The 17,360-nt window shown below is 50.8% G+C and overlaps 2 protein-coding genes across 4 annotated transcripts in view; both read right to left on the minus strand.

Moving 5' to 3' along the window:
- Positions 1 to 4,447, minus strand: part of AUNIP (aurora kinase A and ninein interacting protein) — a 30,661-nt gene extending 26,214 nt beyond the window's left edge. Inside the window, exon 1 of the mRNA XM_006747981.3 lies at positions 3,751 to 4,447. Within this exon, the coding sequence (XP_006748044.2) occupies positions 3,751 to 3,828 (78 nt within the window). The 5' untranslated portion in view covers positions 3,829 to 4,447. The remainder of the gene's footprint in view (positions 1 to 3,750) is intronic.
- A 1,436-nt stretch (positions 4,448 to 5,883) lies between these two features.
- PAQR7 (progestin and adipoQ receptor family member 7) lies at positions 5,884 to 16,090 on the minus strand. 3 transcript variants are annotated; one of them, XM_081817780.1, is made up of 5 exons: positions 15,986 to 16,090; positions 12,902 to 12,979; positions 12,515 to 12,820; positions 11,859 to 11,954; positions 5,884 to 7,974 (listed from the first exon to the last, which is right to left on the minus strand). In XM_081817780.1, the coding sequence occupies exon 5, from the start codon at positions 7,951 to 7,953 to the stop codon at positions 6,907 to 6,909; it is 1,047 nt and encodes a 348-aa protein (XP_081673906.1). In that variant the 5' UTR covers positions 7,954 to 7,974; positions 11,859 to 11,954; positions 12,515 to 12,820; positions 12,902 to 12,979; positions 15,986 to 16,090; the 3' UTR covers positions 5,884 to 6,906. The 3 variants fall into 3 exon arrangements, with proteins under 3 accessions (XP_081673906.1, XP_081673905.1, XP_081673907.1); XM_081817779.1 differs by lacking the exon at positions 12,515 to 12,820; XM_081817781.1 differs by lacking the exons at positions 12,515 to 12,820; positions 12,902 to 12,979.
- Positions 16,091 to 17,360: the final 1,270 nt, after the last annotated feature.

The raw sequence follows: 17,360 nt of genomic DNA on the forward strand, positions 1-17,360 counted from the left end.
CCAAGCCTGTCATGCCTCTGTGGGACCAAGAGAGAAGCAAACTCACTCCAAACATAGGCATCTATTTTCTGGCTAGACTATGAGCCACCCCATTAGTTGCCCCAAAACAGCAGACAATTTGTTTAGGGATCAAGTGGGAAGGGGCATATTTTCTAAAATACTGGCCCTGAGCAACTGCCTATTAATGACTGACATTAAAACTCAAACAAATGTGTGCCTATTTGATAGCTACCCTAGGAAAAGGCAGGTTTCTACATCCTATGAAAGGGAATCTTTAGGACTCTGCTCTGGGCTGGAAGTCTTAAAAAGTCAAAGAACCAGTTTTTAACAAAGTTTAAAAAACTCTTTTTTAAGATTTATTTATTCATCTGAGAGAGAGAAAGAGAGAGCATGAGCAGGAGGGGGAGAGGAAGAGAGAGAGAGAATCTTAAGCAGACTCTACTCCGAGTGAGGAGCCTGACATAGGGCTCCATCTCACGACCCTGAGATCATGATCTGAGCTGAAACCGAGTCAGATGCTTAACCCACTGCGCCACCCAGGTGCCCGTGCCCAAAATTTTTAACACACATCTCTTACCACACACACATGCACCAAGAAAAGGCCATGTGAGCACATGGGGAGGAGGCAGCTCACTCTCTGCAAGCCAAGAAGACTGTCACTATTAGAACTTGACCATGCCAGCACTCTGATCTTGGACTTCCAGTCTCCAGAACTGTGAGAAAATGAATTCTGTTGTTTAAGCCACCCAGTGTATAGTATTTTGTTACTGTCAGCTTGAGCAGACTAAGGCAATACTATTGCATATAATGGATACTATTCCATATAATGGAATACTATCTAGTCTTTAAAAAGAATAAAGCAGCTCCCTGCTCAGCAAGGGAGGGGGTCTGCTTCTTCCTCTCCCTCTGCCCCCTCTCTCCCACTTGTGTTCTTGTGTTCTCTCTCTCTCAAATAAATAAAATCATTTTTTTTTAAAAAGAATAAAGCAGCTCTTTGTGGATGCATATGAAATGATACATAAGATGCAATAAGTGAGAAAAGGCAAGTTGCAGAACAATGTGGAATATGCTACTATTTACAAGAAAGAATAGATACCGTTTGCTTGTACATATATAGAATATGTCTGGAAGGATGCACAAGAAAGTTGTGGCCTCTGAGATGGGCCAAGGATGGTTAAAAGTATTAGGGAGATATTTCGCTGCCTATCACTGCCATGCATTTTAAATTATGTACCAGATGAACGTACCTGCCCCAAAAACATTTTTAAGTAAAAAAAAAAAATTTTTTTAAGGAACAGATGGTTCATTTGTTATTTCTCAAAAAATGACTTTAGTTGTACAATGCTTTTTAACAGCCCTCAATTACTTTGTTCAGGAGGTTGTAGCCACTGTAAGGGAGCAAAATTTGCCACCCAAAGTGTGCCTCTTTGGCATATGTATTATTTTAGGCTGATTATTTTTAAGGAACAACAGGCTCAGGAATAACTGCTGACCTTCCCCCAACTACCTAAAAGAATTTAGAGAACCTGCTCCAGGAAGGAAGCTGTCACCATAGACAGTTATTCAACTATGGTTGCATTTCTACACACTAATAATGAGCTATCAGAAAGAGAAATTAAGAAAACAATCCCATTTACACCTGCATCGAAAAGAATAAAATATCTAGGAATAAATTTAACCAAACAGGTGAAAGACTTGTACTCTGAAGACTGTAGGACATGGAGGAAAGAAACTGAAGATACAAATAAATGGGAAGATATATTCTGCTCATAGCCTGGAAGAATGAATATTGTTAAAATATCCATACTTCCCAAAGCCATCTACAAATTCAATACAATCCATCAAAATACCATTTTACACAAAACTAGAAAAAAAAATCCTAAAATTTGTATGGAACCCCAAAAACTCGAAGCAATCTTGAGAAAGATCAAAGCTGTAAATATCATGCTCCCTGATTTCAAACTATACTACAAAGCTATAGTAATCAAAACAGTACGGTACTGACACAAAGACAGACCCATACATAGATCAATAGAATAGAACAGAGAGCCCATAAATAAACCCACATGTATATGGTCAATTAATCTACTACAAAGGAGACAAAAATATACAATGGGGAAAAGACAGTCTCTTCAATAAATAGTGCTGGGAAAACTGGACAAGTTACATGCAAAAGAATGAAACTGGACCACTATCTTACACCACATATAAAAATAAATTCAAAATGGATTAAAGACTTGAATGTTAAGTCCTGAAGTCATAAAACTCTTGGAAGAAAAAGATGGGCAGTAAGCTCTTTGACATCAGTCTGAGCAGTATTTCTTTGAACAAATCTCCTCAGACAGGGACAACAAAAGCTAAAATAACAAATAGGATTACATTAAACGAAAAAGCTTTTGCAGAGTGAAGGAAACCATCAACAAAACAGAAAGGCAACCTACTGAATGGGAGAAGATATTTGCAAATCACACATCTGATAAAGGATTAACATCCAAAATATATAAAGTTACACAATATTTTAAAAAACAATTAAAAAATGGGCAAAGGACTTGAAAAGACTATTGTCAAAGATGACATACAGATGGCCGACACATGAAAAGGTGCTCAACATCACTAACTAACTATCAGGAAAATGAAAATCAAAGCCACAATGAGATACTACCTCACACCTGTTAGAATAGCTATTATCAAAAAGACAAAAAGTAAGTGTTGGAGAGGATGTGGAGAAAGTGTGGAGAGGATGTAGAGAAAAGGGAACTCTGATACACTGTTGCTGGAATGTAAATTGGTGCAGCTACTATGGAAAACAATATACAAGATCCTCAAAAACTTAAAAGCAGAATTACAATCCAGTAATTCCACTCCCAGGCATTTATCTGAAGAGAATGAAAACAGCAAATGAAGAAATATATGCACCCCTATATTCACTGCAGTATTATTTACAATAGCCAAGATATGGACACAACCCAAGTGTTCATCAACAGATGAATGGGTAAAGAAGATGTGGTAAATATATACAATGAAATATTACACAGCCATAAAGAATGAAATCTTGCCATTCTCGACAGCATGGATGGACCTAGTGGGTATTATGCTAAGTGAAGTAAGTCATACAGAAAAAGACAAAACATGTACAACTTCTCCTGTATGTGGAATCTAAACAACAGAACAAAACAGAAACAAACTCATAGGTGTAAGAAACAAATTGTTAGTTACCAGAGCGGGGAGGGGCTGGGGAGCGGAAGGAACAGGTGAATAGGATTAAGAGGCACAAACTTCCGGTTATAAAATAAGTAAGTCATGGGGAGGTTAAGTACTGCGTAGGGAATATAGTCAATACTGTAGTAACTTTGTATGGTGACCATGGCAACCAGACTTATCCTGTGGATTTCTTAATGTATAAAAATATCGAATCACTATGACGTGCTAGATATTGAACGTCAAGTACAGTTCAATTAAAAAACAAAGAAAACAACACTCCTCACAGCAAATTTTCTCTCCACCACACCTCGAAGCTTTATTGTCCCAGTCTCTTCCTTCCCCATTCACAACCTGCCTGCCTTTCGTCCCATTTCCTCTCCACTCTTCCCAAACTCCATTTTTCACCCTTCTGCAGGCTCCACTCCCCCTAGCCTCAGAAGTCCCAAAGCTGTTCCTTTCTCGGACCCCGACTTGACCTCCACCACCCCCTTCTCCCTCCTCCAGGCCCCAACCCCTCCTCCAACACCCTCTCACGCCCCCACGTCCCACCTGCACTCTCCGCCGCTTCAGCGCCGCCGCGTCCAGCCACACGCCGCAGGCTTCTTCCTCAGGGGCCCTCCGCCTCATGGCCGCTGCCGTGACCCAGCCAGCAGGACACCTGGCTCGGGCTCTCCGCAGCCTCACGGAACGGCTATAACTGCCTCCCCCGACGTTCGGATCTCGCGCCAACGCCGGGGGCGGAGCTACGCCGCCGCCGCCGCACGCACCGCCCCAGCATCAGTCCCGCCCCTCTTTCTCAGCCGATGGCCTCACAGGGTCGTCTGGTGGGTGGAGAACGTTTCGGTTTCCCAAGGCCTTCACGTCCCTTGTGATCTTCGAATTACAGAGTTGCCTTCCCGCGATTAGCCTGTGTGAACGCGTTCACGACAATACACAAGGAATATGCGTTTCTTTTCGCTAGTTAGTTGCACTTTCTTGCTGTAAACGTAACTACCCCGGGCTCAGGGTTTTCCAGTTTCACAGCTGCATCCTCACAGTCATCCCAAAAGGAAAGGTGGAGCCAAGGCTGCGGTCCGCCAACCCCAAAGCCGGCGTCCCCAGCACTACCCGAAGTGGTAACCATACACTAGAGTTTATGAATTACTTTTGAATTAAAAAAAAAAAATCCAAGCATAACTATGAAACCACATGGGAGAGGATTTAGAAAACGTTAAGAAGGGGGCGCCTGGGTGGCTCAGCGGGTTAAGCGTCTGTCTTCTGCCGGGTCATGATCCCAGCTAAGGTTCTGGGATGGAGCCCCAGCTCCGACTCCCTGCTCAGCGTAGAGTCTGCTTCTCCCTCCCCCTCTGCCCCTCCCCCCCACTCGTTTTCTCTCTCTCAAATAAAATCTTTTAAAAAAAAGGGGTGGGGCACCTGGGTGGCTCAGTTGATTAAGTGTCTGCCTTTATCAGGTCATGATCCCTGGGTCCTGGGATCCAGCCCTGCGTTGGGACCCCTGCTCAGCGGGGAGCCTGTTTCTCCCTCTCCCTCTGCAGCTCTTCCTACTTCTGCTCGCTCTCTGTCAAATAAATAAAACCTTTAAAAAAGGTTAAAAATGAAACCTAAAAATTTGGAGTCCCAGGTTTGTCAGCTCCCAAAACTATCTCCTAGTTCTGCCTTCACAGCTTAAGAGAGACCCTGGATTTTAAAGAGGATCAAGTGAGGTAAAGCTTGTGAAAGCTCCTCAGAAATGCGGAAGTGCTGGCATCCCACTCATCCTTCCATCCCTAACCACAGTCCCCATAGATGTTCTTTACATATGTATATTAGCTATAGACATATTTACGTAGACAGGATATTTTTTAAAAGATTTATTTTAGAGAGAGAAAGTAGCGGGAGGGGCTGAGGGAGAATCTCAAGCAGACTCCCCCTGAGTGCGGAGACCCACGTAGTGCTGAGATCATGACCTGAGCCAAAATCAAGAGTCCAACATGCTTAACCAACTGAGCCACCCAGGCGCCCCTATAAACAGGATAGTTTAGCAGTAGAGTGATATTTTTTTTAAAAATATTTTATTTATTTGACAGAGAGCGTGCACAAGCAGGGGAAGCAGCAGGCAGAGGGAAGAGCAGACTCCCCGCTGAGCGGGGAGCCTGATGTGGGACTGGATCCCAGGACCCTGGGATCCTGACCTGAGCCCAAGGCAGACGCTTAACCCACTGAGCCACCCAGGCGCCCAGCAGAGTGATATTTTTTATTCACTTGGGTTTTTTTTTATCAGTACTTCCTAATTTTCCTTCACTGTACTGTGGAAAACTGTATTGTAAACTGTACTGTGGAAAAGCAGTATTATAAAAATTAACATATAAAATCCTTCTTGATTGAAGGAAAGACCCAAAAATGAAATCTTTGTCAAATTACAAAGTGGACTTATATAAAATTTTACACATTCCTTTAACTTCTAAAACTTATTTGGTAATAAAAATGCCCTGCCTTCCCTGCCAAAAAGAAAAAGTTCATATATATAGTGTATAAGGCCCCCAACCACCGCCAGGCAAAGAGAAAACATGAACTGCCTTCCTCCTCCCTGTTCCCACCCCTGGGGGCCCCAGCATGCCCTGGAAAACTTCCTCAACATGCTAAGCAGGTCCATGGGGGCCCCAGGGCCCCATTCCCAGGACAGGAGGCAAAAAGCAAAGAGGCTGCTCTTATCAGTCCTTTATTGCATCCTGGACATATCGGGAGTCCAGACCACCCCCACCTCCAGCGCCGCTGAACTCCCTTCAGTACGTCTTTGGCCTTTGTAGAGGCTTTTCCCTCTGCCTGGAATGCCCTTCTTCATCTGCAAACTCCTATTCACCCTTCCCAACCCAAGACCGTGAGGGTCGCAGGCAGCATTATTCCTCCTTGGTGCTTCCCCTGACAGGTCATTCCCGTATTAAAACTCTCATCATCCTGCATTGATCCACAGGACTCAGCTGGTAGCCTGCCTCTGAGCAGAGGCCCAGGAAACACTGAAATGGGTAACTGAATCATGGACAAGGAAACCAGGAGAGAGGCTGGGAACAAGATGTGTGGGTCACAGAGGCCAGAGCTAGAAAGGCTGGGGCTCACTGTGTGGGACAGTGACTGAGGAGGTATGGGCACTGGGTGGGATCCATTTCTCCCTAGCACCATCTTCTACTTTTGGACACTCTGTGGAACTCCAAAACTCCAGGCTGGAGCTCAAGGGATGGTAAGATCCTACATACATTTGGGGCCTGCCCCTTCCCTGTCCACCAGTGAAATCTGGCGGAGGGCGGGGGGTTTGCTGAGGCCTCTTCTGCCTCTGGCCTAAAGTCTACCTTCACCCCCTCTCAGATAATCTGGAAGCTCCCAACCAGGGTCCTGGCCCCAGCTGGCCCCCGATCCTCACCCCTAGTGAGAGGCAATGGGGAGAGGCAAGCCTGGTCGGCAGCACCCATCTTTATCTCTTCTCCTCTCCCAGGGCAGGGGGCTGGGGCAGGGCCAGGAGTGAACCCCAGCAGCTCCTGGCCAATCCCCAAATCCAGGGACTGGCTAGTACCGCCTTTGGCAGCTGAGGCGTGCACAGAAAGTCACCGCAGGCCACACACAAACAACTTTACCAGGCCTTGTTCCCCTCTGGAGCCAAGCCGGGACCCCGGGGCTCCCACTCTACCTCCCTCCCCTACCAGCCGCCACCCCGCCCCACCCAGCCCCGGCCCTTCACTGGGTCTTCTGGTCGAGTTTGCGCCGCACCAGCTGGCTCAGGATAAACGCCGTCAGCACACTGCTGCCCACGGTGAGCAGGAAGAGGCCAGAGAAGTTGTGGGGCCAGCGGGTGTGCAGAGGCTCGTAGATGGGCCGCCGGGCCTCGTAGTCCAGGGCCACAGCCTCCAGCTGAGCCAGCGTGCACAGCACCAAGAACACGTGGAAGAGCTGGTGGCCCTGCCCGAAGAGGTGGCAGCTGCCAGGAAACCAGCGCTCGGGCACGAAGGCCGAGAAGAAAGCGGCGGCCAGCAGGAAGAAGACCACCTGGCACTTGTGGTAGAGAAGGGCGGGGTCAGCGGCGCTCGGCTCGGGGGACACCAGGATGCGGTGCGCCACGGGGCTGATGTCCAGCGCGTAGGCCAGCGCCGACGGCGCCTCCTGGCAGGTGCGGCCCAGCAGGCCAGGCTTCTGGCTGTACTTGTTGTAGCAGGAGCCAGTGCAAGAGAGCCAGGCGAGAAAGGCGGCCGTGGGCAGGAAGACGGCCTGCACCCGGGCGTGCCAGGCAGGCTCGATGGCGTAGTAGAAGTGCGCCAGGGCGCTGCCGAACTGGTACACGGCCACGCCCACGTAGTCCAGGAAGAAGAAGCTGTAGTGCCAGAACTCGGACTTGGCCTGCAGGAGGTGAGCCAAGGCGCTGAGGGAGAGGTAGGTGAAGGAGGCAAGCACAATGATGAACAGGGGCAGGGCGTGGGGGTCTCCCCAGAAGTCCACGGTCCCCGCAAAGATGGCCAGCCGCAGCAGCAGCACCAGCGCGGCCAGCAGGTGGGTCCAGACGTTCACCGCCTCGTTGTGCTGCTGGAAGAGCGTGCGGAAGTAGAAGCGCCACGTCTGGTGCAGCGGCCGGTAGCCCACGTAGATGTACGGCTTCCAGAAGAGGCGCGGCACCTCGGCTCGGGCCACCGTGAACACGGGCTCTGGCCGCCCGGAGCGCCGCGGCTCCCGGTGGGCCTGCCGCAAAGCGGGCAGCAGATGGCTGAGCTTCTGGGCCACCATTGTGGCCATGGCTGCGGGCCAGGCCGGGAGCTGGGAGAGAGGCCAGAGCAAAGTCAGGGTGCCCTGGGCCACCGCGAGCAGCAGCTGGGAGGCTCTGGAGCCCAGTTCTCACTCCCTCCTTCCCGCCCTCTTTATCCCCTACACTGAGTTTCCGAAGAGAGGAGTCATCCTAAGGAAGATCGCAGCTCTGCCCCGACGGCTGTTGTGCGCCCTGATGCATCCCAAGTGCCTAGAACCGTGCCTGGCATGCCGTAGGTGCTCAAGCGATGCTTGAGGAATGAATGGAGGTGGCTCACTACCTCAGCCACTTCCATTCCAGTCCAGGTCCACACGGCAGCCCCTGCTGCTTTCTCCCATGTTCGTGTCGCCATCTGTGTTCACCTGCCGGTGACAGTGACCTAGCTAACAGACCCACTGCCTCCACCTTTAGCCCCTTCGGAGTGGCAGGGTCTCCCACCGACCCTCCATCGGCCTCCACGATCTGGTCCCTGCTACCTTTTCCTGCCCTATTGCTCGGCCACAGTGCACTTCCAACCCAGCCACAGCCTCACCACACCCCTGAGCCTGTTTCACATGTCCAGAGGTTTACACAAGCTCTTCCCTCTGCCTGAGACATTTTCCTCATCTTGCCTACCTGGTAAAACTCCTACTCATCCCTCAAAACCCATTCTTCTGTGACACTTTCCCTGGCCCCCTGAACCTCTGATGATGACCTCTCTACTTGAGTGCCTACCATAAGATACCCATCCTTTGACCATCGTAACATTTCTCATGGGCATTAAAATCGTTAATGTGAGCTCACATAAGGGTAGGCAGTTAGTCTCATTGTTTTGTGAACCCGCAGTGCTTTGCAGGTAGCTGGCATTCAGTATTTGTTGAATCAAAGAGCATAACAGCATCCCGATAACACTTCATACCTTTTAAAGTCCCCAACTCAAAAAGTCACTTTTTTCCCCTGGAAGTCCCCAGTTAACAACTGATTCTGTAAAAACAGCCCTTTCCTTCAGCCACACCTCCACTCAGAAGATGCCTCCTCTAGCCTTTCCATTCCCACCCACGGCTGCTAATTCCAAAGACATCAAATCTAACCCTTCACACCCTGCCATTCAAGACCCTGCTCCTACCCTTACTTCCCACCTAACCCGATATCACACTCTGTTTATCACCCTCTATTTCCCTCCCCTGAAAGCCTTTAGGGCCAGTTCAAACTGCCACTTCCAAGGGACCTCCTTACTACCCCCGCCCTGTCTACTCCCCTTGTATAGGTTATATAATGTACCATATGAAACATATTCATTCACTCATTCATTTGTTCATTTAGCAAACACTTACTGAGCCCCTCCTCTGCCTCAGGTCCTGTGCTGGGTCCAGGGGACGGCAGAGAGGAAAAAGATTTAACCCCTGCCCCCAGGACTTCATGGTATGGTGCAGATTATCGAAAGGAAAACAAATCATAGCAAATGCTTATACAGTACCCGCTACGTGCCAGACACCGTTTCAAGCCCTTTACATATAATTGACTCATTTATGCTTCATAACACCCTGTGAGTAGGTACTATCATTATTCCCATTTTGCAGATAAGGAACTGAGGCATGGAGATGTTAAGGACCCTGCCCACCCACCAAGCTAGGCAGAGGCATGGTCTGGACTCAGTTTGCAATCTTAACCACTACCCTAAACTGTCCTTCGCAAGACAAGGTGACAAGTGCTAGTAATCATTTCATAGTTATATACTTTCTATATAGTTTTGCCTGAAACCAGTTGCTTACTTCAGGCTTATCATCATTCACTGTGTCATTCATTAAATCAGTATCTATTGAAACACTAGCACCTGCCAGACAACTCCCATCCCTCCAGCGAGCTTACTGGACTCCGTACCCTGATTTTCTGTCCATCTTTCGTCAGATATTTTTTGCAACTACCTTTGCACCAGTCATTGTAAGAGGCAAGGAGATCTGGGCAGGATAAAGCTCTCATGTTTCTGCCACCAGCAGCACCCTAATCACCCCCAAATCCCCCCCAATAATTGACACAAGTCCAATAAATGCAGGGAGCTTGCCATGCGAATGCAGTATCAAGACAAGCCCACCCTCCTCCTCAACCTAGCCTGACCTGCATCCCTAAGCGCCCCCGCCAATTACACTTCTCAAGTCAGCTCTGGTCTCTGGCCTCTCCTAGTCCAATGAGGAGGCAGGAGTTAAACAAGTCGCTACAATACTGCACAAGGGGTGCTTTGGACAGGGGGGTGCAGGACTCTCCCACTTCCCATTCCCCAGACAGCATGGCCGAGGTCAGGTTTAGGAAGCAGACCTTGCTGGCCGCTTCCGTCCATGAGAACCGCCTGGCCGGCCTTGCTAGTGGAGAAGCCAGCACTGGAGGTCCTCTCCTCCCCAAGAGGCTGGGCTTCAGCCTCTACCCTTGTCTACAACTTTGGCTTTCCAACTCAGAACCTCAGGAAGCCAGAAAAGGCCTCTGAAAGTGTCTCATGCAGCACCTTTGTTTTACACTGAGAAAACAAGAGCCCAGAGACAGGAAGCCCTTCCCCGGAGTTGCCCAATCCAGCAAGGTTTCCATTCCACCACAAGGGAAAAAGACCAGGGAATGATAATGTGTGCGATGGTGGCCTAGCTCCTGGGTCCCTGTGATCCATTAAATCTAGTCCAAGGCTCCATATCCCACTCTTAGAACTTTCCAAGTCATAACAGCCTATTAAAGGCTCTGAGAAGTCCTGCAGCAAAGAAGGCAGCTTTGCTTTGTTGAACCTCCATTTGTCAAGCCTACCTGACCAAGGATTCTTTTCCTAGTAATAATTATATTGTAAAGCCAGCTGAAATGTGTGCTTACTATATGCTTACTATTTATAACCTTGTTGCAATTAACTCTCATAACTAGCCTGCTGAGGCAGGTATTATGCCCATTTTCTTTTTGAGGATAGTGAAACTCAGAGAGGTTAGGAGCTCCTCCCCAAGGTGCACACGCACACATACATGCGTGTGTACACACACACACACACACACACACACAGAGGCTACCCTGGCTCCTGTCACGCCAATCTGCATTCCACAGAACTACTTTGGAAGATAATGGTCTAAAGCAGGTAGCCAAGGCCTTTCCCATAAATTGTTTCCTTAGTCTTCTACCAACTGACACGCATCCAGGGACCTCAGGCTCCCCACGTTACCAGCCACCCCCTGGCTCTACGCCAAGGAAGCCCTAGCTCACAGCCACCTCCTCAGCTGGTGATAGCGCCCTCAGGGCCCTCCTCCTCCAACAGACACAGTGAGGCCTAAGCACAGAACCCAGAGGCTACATCCTGGGATAAAGAGATCCTGCTCCCTACTTCCTTTAGACCTCACCCAGAGGCCCCATTCCATCTGGATACGTCTATTTTCAGAATTAGTTCCCATCTCCTGACTCCATGGAAAGGTGCAGGGGTCCAGCATGAGCTGAAAGGAGGACGGTAGGTATCCAGAGACCACCCCCAGAGAATCTTCAGAGTCATCTGCCCACCAGGCTGCCAGGACCTGCCTGTTTCGGGCCACCCTCCATGGCCCCTCTCCGAGCCTAGGTTACCTAGGGGTTTTCCTCGAGCCTGCGGGCCGATGGCTTCCGCTGTGGGACTGGGCAAATTCACCAGATGCCAAGCACTGAGTGGCACTTCCACAGGTGACAGTCACTAGGGGCGGGGCTTCCAAGGGCTGGAGGTGTCTTGTGTGATGTCACCAGAGGGTGGGGCTAAAGAAAACCTCCACCTCTCCCTTCCCCCTCCCCACCATCACCATTCCCACACAGGTCAAAGTCCAGCTAAACGTTGCCCTCCTAGCCAGGCCTCAGCTGCAGAAGGAAGCTCAGCATTACCCTCCACATGAAATGTCGGGGGAAACCCAGGGCTGGCTAAAAAGTTGTGACTTACCCAAGATTCACACGGCAAGACGGGCAAAGCTGGGCTGAGACCAGGTGACCAGGGCCTGGTTGATGGATGTCCGGCAAACTTGACCGGCTTCTGTTCCTACTCACCAGGAATCATAATGGAAAGAAGTTAGAAATAAAGAAGAAAGCGGACACCAGAAAGGCTCATGAAGGAGATGGACTTCAGATTCACAAAAACCAGGTCTGATGCCTGCGTCCATCACATGCTAGCTGTGTGACCTAAGACAAGTGACTCATCTTCTCTGAGCCTTAGCTCCCTCATGGGAATTATAATATTATCTATAGCATAGATGGCTATAAAGATTAAACTCATTAGAATAAAGTTTTAGCACAGTTTAGGGACTCGATAAATAATTGCTGTTATTATCAACTATTAATAGTAGTAGTAACTAATTATTATTAACAGTAGTAGTATTTGAATTATCCCCAGCCTGAGTAGTAGTATTTGAAATATCCTCAGCCCTAGAGATTGGCTTGGCATCGTCTTAAAAAACTGTCCTCTTTTAGCCCTCAGTAGCTGGTTCCACTGGATTTGGGGGCTTTGGTTAACTGTGTCTCTTGCATAGTTTACCTTTCTCTGAGGATACATGTAAGGACCAGGGAAATTTGGCTGGAGTTTGAACTTCTAGGGACACTGACCTCATTTCATAATTGAATTCTCCTCAGCATAGACCATTCAGAGTAACCTCTCTGGGTCCAAAGAGCCCTGAAGATTCGCATTTGTGCCGCACAGACCCAAAAGAGGTGGCTGGGAAGTGAAATCACCAGGGAAAGGGTCTCAGCTGCAGGTGCTCCATCCCCCAGTGGGAGGGTCAAAAGGGTAGACCATGCCAGCAGGTGATCCAAAAGGCATGTGGCCTGGCCAGGGCATGTCTTGTGGGTTTGAGAGGCTTCCAGGTTGGCTGAGCCTCAGCACTGAGATCTCCAGGGCCCACGTGGGAGCTCCTGTGAATTCGAGAAGCTCGGTCCTCCTCTGCCCTCCCACCTCCCATTCCCCTTTCCTAAACACAACGTCAACCTCCTCACCTCGCTCCTCAATCCAGGCTTGCCCCAGTTCCTCCTGGTCTCTCCCTGATACACTTTGCCAAAGAGTCCCCTAAATACCTGGGGGGCAAAACAGATGACCAGGTTGTAGGGATGGGGCAATAAATGGGTTTTGACGGGCACCTGGGTGGCTCAGTCGTTAAGCGTCTGCCTTCGGCTCAGGTCATGATCCCAGGGTCCTGGGATTGAGCCCCGCATCGGGCTCCCTGCTCCATGGGAAGCCTGCTTCTCCCTCTCTCACTCTCCCTGCTTGTGTTCCCTCTCTCGCTGTGTCTCTGTCAAATAAATAAGTCTTAAAAAAAAAAAAAAATGGATTTCGAAGTGGGAAAGCCCCCAGTTTTACCCATCCCATTGAGTTTAGTGCACATGACAGGCACAAAACTACAGAGCTGGGGCACAGGGTGAAGCAAGCAGACAGACTCCCTGCCCTGACAGCCCTCACCCACACAAACAAAATGCCTACGGGCTAAGGAAAATCCAGTCCTGAGAGAAGGCACGCAGGTAGTGATTGTGTAGCACTGGGGAGAGCTGACGCCCCAAGGGAGGGTGCCTACCACTCACCTCGGGCAGACTATTTCAAAGAGAAGCCAGGTCCCCATTATTATGTGAGAGTGGGATTTCAAGTCTGACACGTATCGGCTGTGTGACTTTGCTTTTAAGTCCCTTAACCTCTCTGAGCCTATTTCCTTATTCATAATCGAAGGATAGTAACAGCTACCCCTTGGGCTCTTGTGACAGCAAAACAAAGTCATAGATGCCATGTCGGCTCTGGCACAGCCTGGCTCTGCTATTTTTGCTGGGTTCGAGTCTTGGCTCAGCCGTTCAATCCCTGTGGGACCTTGGACAAGTCCATTCCCCTCTTGGCCCTGTTTCTCCAAATGTCAAAGGACAGAATGAATTTACCGGTAACGTCAAAGGGCCCTTCAGGCCCTGAGACGTTCCAATATTTGTTTCAGGCCGAGTATGTGCCAGGGGCTGGAGCTTCAGCAGTGAACAAAACCGTTAAGACACTTCCCTCATGGAACCAACAGCCCAGCTAACTACCAGCTAAGGGTAAGAACTAAGGGTATTAATACCCTGCCCTCTTGGAGCTTAATAGCCTAACTAAAAAAACGCCTATTATGAGTATTAATTGGTTGTAATTCCATTTTCTCTCTCACCTCCATCTTGGCATGCAAAATATTCATTGTTGCTTCTCTGGGCCCTGATTGTTCAGCACATTCCTTTAAAGAAAACTTTATCTTGCCATAGAAGACAAAGTCTAACCTCAGACAAAAAAAAAAAACTGTAAGGCGGGAGGGGGGACACCTGGCTGGCTCAGTAGGTAGAGCACGCGACTCTTGATCTCAGGGTCATGAATTCAAGCCGCATGTTGGGCCTGGAGCCTACTTAAAAATAATAATCACAATAATAATAGTAAGGCCAGACCTGTGTTAACACAGGAGTTGTTAGAGGTAAATACTCTTGAGGGGTCCTGACAAGGACAATACCATATAAGGGCCCAAAATACTATCAATAAGATTAGGCACTAACCTTAGTAATTTAGAGTGGCTTGCTGTTTACAAAGAACTTTCACATACATTTCAACTCTCCCTCAAAGCGACTCTGAACCTCCACGTAAGCCGGTGTCACAGCCCAGGAGGCAGGATGGCCAGGACAACATCTGACTCCCAAACCAGTGCTCTTGCCCTTCATCTACTGTAGTCAACTCCCAGGCATCCAGTGGGTGCCCACAGATTACATAGCAAAGTTTTCATCCCTGGCTAGCCTCCCAATCTCCCAGCAACTGGGTCACCTCCCTCAACGCAAACCAATTCCCCAACTCGGCAGAATGTGTTTAAGAAAAAGTTCTTCCAGGGGAGCCTGGGTGGCTCAGTCGTTAAGCGTCTGCCTTTGGCTCAGGTCGTGATCCCAGGGTCCTGGGATCGAGCCCCACATCAGGCTCCTGGGATCGAGCCCCACATCAGGCTCCTTGCTCAGCAGGAAGCCTGCTTCTCCCTCTCCCACTCCCCCTGCTTGTATTCCCTCTCTCACTATGTCTCTCTCTGTCAAATAAATAAATCTTTAAAAAAAGAAAAAGTTCTTCCAGTTCTTCCAAAACTGAACAGAAATAATTTTTGTTTTTTGTAACTGCACCCTGGGCCTCCATCTGTAATCAGAACAGAATAAGTAAGTCAAAGGAATTCTGTGGAACTCAGATTCACTAATGCTCTGAGGACAAGGAAGAAGAACCTGTAGGAAGAAAGCAGGCTCAGAGAGGTTGGGTGAGCTGGCTACTGTCACCCAGCACGGGATGGAAAAGTGACCCAAGTTTCACCTCTAGCCAGCAAGGGCCCCTCTAGTCACAGAAACTGAGGCTGGAGTGGGGCAGCCTCTCACCAAGGGGTTCTGAGGTGGCACAAGCCGCTTGACGTGAGGCTGGAACCCTCTCCCACAGGAGCTTTAAAACATAAGGTCCTGGGCCATCCAGCCAGGTGCAGCCAGGCTCTGGGAATCCATCAAACTCTCAAACTCGCCAGCTGCGGCCTGACCAGGCCCCTCACTCAGGCCAGGCCTGCACGGGCCGCCCCAGGGAAACCCCTCTGGGGGTCCTCAAAGCCTGCAGGCTTAAAGCAAATGCTATGGGTGGTGTGGGGCTCCCTCCCCTTCCCCTCACTGGGTAGGGGAAACCTCCATGCTTTCCTGACACCAAGACAGGCCTCCCCATCCCAACCGGCCTAGGCATCCCCCAAGTGGGACGCCCTCACATCATCCGGTCCCAAGTAGTCGCGCCCCCTGTGCCCCCGGAGTCTCCCTAGATTCCCCTGCAGGGGGAGCAGCGAGCCCCCGGCCTCTCCTCCTCCCCGCCACCGCCGCTCGCCCAGGCCGGCCGGCCGCCCAGCCCACTCCCTCGGATGTGCTCCGTTCCAGCGGGTCCCCCAGGATCCTCCCGCTCTCACCCGGGGTGCTCCGGCTCCGGCCCCGCGGCCCCGCTCGGCCTCGCCCCCTGCGCGCGCGCCCGCCGCCCCCGGAAGCACCCCTGCGCCCGCCGCCGGCCCGCTCCCCTCTCCCCAGCCCTGTACCTACCGCGGGGCGAAGCGCGGCGGCGAGACCGGCCGGCTGGAACCCTTGGGCCTCGGCGTCCCCGACGACCTGCAAGCCGATAAAGGGGGCGGCCGGTGGCTCCGCCCTCAGGCGGGCGGGGGGCGGGGCGGCGGCGGCGGCGGCGGCGGCGGGCGGGAGGGGCGCGGGGACTCCGCCGGCCTCCCCCCCCCCGCCACGCCCACGTGTTGCCGGCGGAGGCAGGGGGCGCTCCCACCCCCGCGACCACGGAGTCGTGGGCCTTCCTGTGGCCGTCGTGCAGAAAGATGTGGAGACGGAGGCCCGGAGAGCAGAAGCGGCTGCCCAAGTCCCCCGGCTGGGCGGCGGCGCTGCGGACGCTCCAGCGGAGCGGGTCCCGCTTCCGCCGACTGGAAGCACCAGCTCCGGAGTCCGGGTGGCGGACTGGCGGGCGCCGGGCAAGTTGTAGCAGGAGCGCGGACCGGTTTGCCCCGAGAGCCCGCCGCCCAGCCCCGAAGCCACGAGGATCCACACATGCCACCGCGCACTGGGCTACTTCTGGTCGAGATGGGCCTGGCCTTCCCCATTTTCATCTCTGCCCAGGGAGCCCCACCCCGCCTCTACACCCCTGTCTTACTCCGTGGGCCGCTTCCCTGCGGCCGGCCCAAGGCATGGTGTTTGAACCTCTATTAAAACACCCACTTTCGGGCGCCTGGGTGGCTCAGTCGTTAAGCGTCTGCCTTTGGCTCGGGTCATGATCCCAGGGTCCTGGGATCGAGCCCCGCATCAGGCTCTCCGCTCCTCAGGAAGCCTGCTTCTCCCTCTCCCATTCCCCCTGCTGTGTTCCCTCTGTTGTTGTGTCTCTCTCTGTCAAATAAATAAAATCTTAAAAAAAAAAAAAAAGAAACACCCACTTTCTACTCCCTAGTGTAACATCTCCCCCTCAGAAGTGGGAGCACCCAAAGGGTGAGGGATCCCTGCATAGAGAAGGCCCTCAGCACAGACTGACAGGGATTGTCCGCTCCTCTGGCCCTGGACCAGTTAGAGTAGGGAGACACCTCCACCCCAGCTGGGGCACACACAGCCTGAAGGATGCAGAGCTGAGAGGGGACAGTCTAAGAAGGGACACTGATCCGCCCTCAGGGAGCTTCGAGTCCATTCCGAGAGACCGTGTGGGGTGTGGGCATGATGACAGGATCCAAGTCCTGGTGCTACCCCCAACTCACCATGTGATCTTGGGCAAGTCTTTGTCTCGGCCTCAAGTTTATTACCTATGAAATGGAAGTAATAATACCTGACAGGTTGTTAGGAGAATTAATAAAACAATGGGTATGAAGGTTCTTCATCAACTGCAATGACTACCAGAGGAATGTGTATTTCCTTGGTATATTAAAACAAAACA

This window comes from Leptonychotes weddellii, chromosome 4, assembly GCF_054177405.1.
Source record: "Leptonychotes weddellii isolate Sample4059 chromosome 4, ASM5417740v2, whole genome shotgun sequence".
Taxonomy (NCBI): domain Eukaryota; kingdom Metazoa; phylum Chordata; class Mammalia; order Carnivora; family Phocidae; genus Leptonychotes; species Leptonychotes weddellii.

What these genes read in the sequence shown, in the direction of transcription:
- PAQR7 (XM_081817781.1), bottom strand. Translation starts at nt 7,953, where the DNA reads ATGGCCACAATGGTGGCCCAGAAGCTCAGCCATCTGCTGCCCGCTTTG.